General features: G+C 42.0%; 1 protein-coding gene across 1 annotated transcript; it reads right to left on the bottom strand.

Annotated features, from left to right (window-relative positions):
* Positions 1 to 784: 784 nt before the first annotated feature.
* Positions 785 to 4,089, bottom strand: sdf2 (stromal cell-derived factor 2). Its single transcript, XM_018691961.2, has 3 exons — positions 3,839 to 4,089; positions 2,639 to 2,835; positions 785 to 2,037 (listed from the first exon to the last, which is right to left on the bottom strand). The coding sequence occupies exons 1-3, from the start codon at positions 4,020 to 4,022 to the stop codon at positions 1,738 to 1,740; spliced, it is 681 nt and encodes a 226-aa protein (XP_018547477.1). The 5' UTR covers positions 4,023 to 4,089; the 3' UTR covers positions 785 to 1,737.
* Between the last annotated feature and the right edge of the window lie 175 nt (positions 4,090 to 4,264).

Genomic DNA, 4,264 nt, shown 5'->3' with positions numbered 1-4,264 from the left:
GACTTGTTGCTTTACTTGTCACTTGTTATCATCGTTGCTGTGTCATTTTAAATACCATGCCTAAAAATAGAATGACAGCACAGCATGGTTTTCACTGACCGATCTTCACCGCTGTTTCCCCCAAACCGGAATTGCAGTGCACGTGAAGAACTGAATCAGATCAGCAGCAGAGTCAGATCTCAGAGTTGAGATCTGTATCTACAAACTCTGTTGAGCTTGATGCAGTGTGTGGAGGCTGGAGTTGAATTTACACGTCCGTCAACTTGTCTCCCAGGGGTTTCCCTGTGGGGCAGTGCTAGCACCAGCGTTCACTCTAAATCATGATAAATAGGGATCATAGGTCAAACACAAATGGGAATAGTCTCATACCCGGAGCACCCGAACCCCATTAACCGCCAGATAATGAACCAAAACACGCCATTAAGCGGACAAACAAGGCATTATGCTAAGTGTAATGGGCCAGGCACACATTATTAGCTTGCCTCTCTTGCAAATCCATTAGTCTGTTTTCATCTTTGTGGGTGAAATGAAGGGGTTGGACTTTATAAGCAGATTCCAACTTGCTTAATGATCAAAGGGACACACATAAAAATAAACAGTACATTGTTTGTCTGTACTGTAGTGGGCCTGTTTAGCATTTAACTCATAATTCATGATGGTAAATTGTGGATGCAGGATCAGGAGAGATATTGATTGCATCAGTGATTCATTTCAAGTGATCACACAAGGAATCACCACATAATCTCAAAAGTGAAGAATCCAAATAAGAGCTCTGATACTGGTATGCATAAAAAAAATCTCTTTAATATGAGGTATTCACTGCAAGTTTGTTGTTCATATGAACCTCTGAAACAAAGAGTTGATCTAACACATATGCATGCACAGACAGCGTGAACAGAGAAACACTTTCTTCCAGCACTATGACGATAAACGTCATCCAATTTCACAAAATACCACCACAGAAATAACTGCTCATTTTCTCACAATAGTTAGTGCGGGATAACTTATATGCTACACTGAATCTGACTTAAAGGGGGAAAAAAACCATAGTAACACTGCTTAACGTTGTTTGAGTAGAGTATTTCTTACAAATACCATAAAAACACAATCAAATTCTTATGTTTCCAAAAGGCTCCACAATATAAACACCTACTACTTAAAAAAAACAAAAACAAAAAAACAAGATAAAGGCACAAGTGTAACAATGTTAAATCTGCACCGCCTTCTATGTAGTAGCGTAACTTCTGATGGTTGCTATGTTACAATAAATAACAACTGAGAGGAAAACCTCTTCCTGGATGTAAAGTGTTACAAACTGTAATAATAATAAGTAATAATATACAGTGAAACTGCATTTTTATTACCTATACATCCTGTTGTACCCGTTAAGGCAAAGTATGTTATTGAAATAATGTTCGCTCTCTGATTGTAGCTGCTGGATCTCTGAAAATCCAATAGTGTTTCCAAATTACTTATTTTAAAACACTACTGACTGTCACAGAGGTGGTTATGGATTGATAAGATGAAGTAATTGTACCCTGATCCGTGACAGACTTTGGCACAGTCTCTTTAAAAGATGAAAGTCAAAGGTTGATGAGAGAGAAAAATGAGACAGGAGACAGGGGGGACAGGGATGCATCTAGAGGCTGCTGGTACAGACGTAATTAGAGACAGAGGTAGGAATACAGAGGTAGACAGGGAGGAAAATGAGAGGAGACAGAAGCAGGGAAGAAAAGTTCAGAACTCTGTGTGGGGGTGAGTGTGGTCCCGGCTGCCCGCGGGGCTCTCGCTGGGCTTCATGAAGATGCCCTCCATGGCTTTCCACAGGCTGTGCTGGCTGGGGCTCGGCATGGCGTGAACTTCCCTCTGACCGTGGATCGGCCGTCCGTACTGCTCCCCCGTCACAGACAGCAGCGCATCAGTGGCCTTGTGACGGAAGCGGACGGCCTCCTCGCGTTTCCACACAGATCCCCCGCACTGAACTGTCCACTCATCCAGGTGGTCCCCTTCGCCTTCCTCGCCAAAAGCACTCACCTCCTGTGGATAAGGAAAAAGAGCTTAGCTTTTGTGAAAGCTTTTCTGGTTCCATTTTACAATCCCTGACATAAATTATACCAGTGTTTCTTTTTTATCTTCTTCTTCCTGCTGCATTGCAACACTGTCCACAATCACCTGACACACCCTGAGATGTTAAAGGACTTTAATATAAACGGTGGACCAAAATGTCTGACAGTCAACAAATTTCTATAATTTCACGGTGCACATCCTCCAACACTAATACACTTTGAGTAGACAGTGTTTTCACGCTTCCTCAAGACTGAAGAGGTTTTTGCTGACCTGGGGCTGTTTTCCCAGATAGTTTGTTATGGTTCCTGAAGTGTTAAAAGCTGCTGTCAACTCACTTCCCCCTCAACATATTGGTCTAGGTTTCACTAGATGTGAAAGGGAACCTTGTGGTATTTTACTTCTCTGACTGATTACTAATACTTAGTAATATTACTGCTACTAATCTCTCAGTGACTTCAACTTGGCCGGGTAAAAGTGATTTACTAGAGATTTCACACATCAACTTTCTGATTTAGGCTGGAAATAGTAAACCTGTCCTCTTTTCACATACACCTCTCACACCACCACCCACCTGGTTAGAGGACAGCGGGGAGGCGAAGTAGTGGCTGTGCAGGTTTCGGCCTGTGTTGACGTGAGTGAGGCGGATTGTCTGCCCGCACTTTACCGGGGTGCCCCGATGGCAGAAGGCGTCGCTCGTTCCACGAACGCTCCAGTAGCTGTTACTGTCTTCCACTGCGGTGACCCCTGTTACAGACTGCTGCCCGCTGCCTGTCTCGCACACATAAACACACACAGTGAGCAGACCTTCAGGAGAGTGAGCAACAAAACAAGGTTTTTCCCTGGGACAGTTAATTTAATGGATGAAGGAAGTCTGAGACCAGTTCTGTTGTTTTGACCTCTCAATGGTTTGGAGGGATGAAAAACAAAGCTTAGAGACTTAGCCTGAGTTGCAGTGGGTTTGACTCTTAAACCCAGAGGACTGATTTTAGTGGCTTGGGTGGTCAACTTTGAAGGCTAGAGTCATAACGTTATAGCTCAGTGCCGTATTTAATATTTATAACAGCAACACCCCTGAGACCGTGTTTGCAGAGCTGAGAGAAATCATGCCCACCAGAGCTAGTTTTGCTTGTGCTTGTGCTTTTTCTTGCTGAGGCTTAATACCTACATGTGTCCTTGTTCCTTTAGATTCTCTGCTGTCTGGAACTGGGTCAAATGTAATGAAGTCTGAGTGTATCCTAGTTATAACTTTTTTAAGTCTTGGACTTCATTGTGTCTTCTTGCATCAACCTTGACATCTTGTACTTATGTGATTTAAAATCCCCCTTCTTATATGTAAACTAAAGTAAGCTAAACTAGGAATGGTTGGTGACTATAGTGTATGATAAACCCCATCTACCATGGCCCCATCCTGCTCATGTTTTAAAGGAAGATTCAGGTTTATTTATGAAATTAAGCACTTTGGTGACTGGACTAATTAAACGAAAAATGTTGTGTTGATGTTGTTCTTGCATTAAGAGGACACGTTTCACCAGTCTTTTATGACACTAGATCTAGGTCATCTCTATTTGTACACGTAGTATAGTTAATATGGATAACCGGTATGTGTCAAACTGACACTGTAAACCTTTGTACACAGAGATTTCCTATGTTTATTCAACTATATCATTTTAATTATTAGGTGTGTAATAGTAGATGAAGCTAGTACTAACAAACGACACGATGTAAATGTTTATTAATGTCCAATAATTCTTATTACTGAGAGGAAACTCACCGGACCCGTAGCGTACGTCGTGCGAGTGTAGTCTCACATTGTGCTTTAGATTTAACAGTTTAATGACTGATCCGCACGTCACAAAACTCAGTTCCGTACCGAGTGACAGCGTAAATATACAGGATAATAATAATAAAAGGGTTGGTAGAAACCGTGGATGAAAAGCACAGTTTAATTTACCCATTCCTACAAGAAACCCAGCCGCCGATACCTCACTGAGATTTGTATTATTTTTCGCTACGTCATTAAAGTGGTACACTCTGCCAATGTGAAGCTTGGGCGGCAGCGCCCCTAGCGACGCGGAGTGGTCACTGCATGAATCGTGATAGGTTTTTGGCTTATTTTAGCTTTATCTGGTGTTCTGGTGAGATATGTTGATATTTATGATAACATAACAACACCTCTGGTAAATATTAACCATATGGT

The sequence above is a fragment of the Lates calcarifer genome, linkage group LG20 (genome assembly GCF_001640805.2).
Source record: "Lates calcarifer isolate ASB-BC8 linkage group LG20, TLL_Latcal_v3, whole genome shotgun sequence".
NCBI classification, from domain to species: Eukaryota; Metazoa; Chordata; class Actinopteri; family Centropomidae; genus Lates; species Lates calcarifer.
Note: the sequence above shows the minus strand (reverse complement) of the source record. Positions and strands in the feature narration are given on the sequence as shown.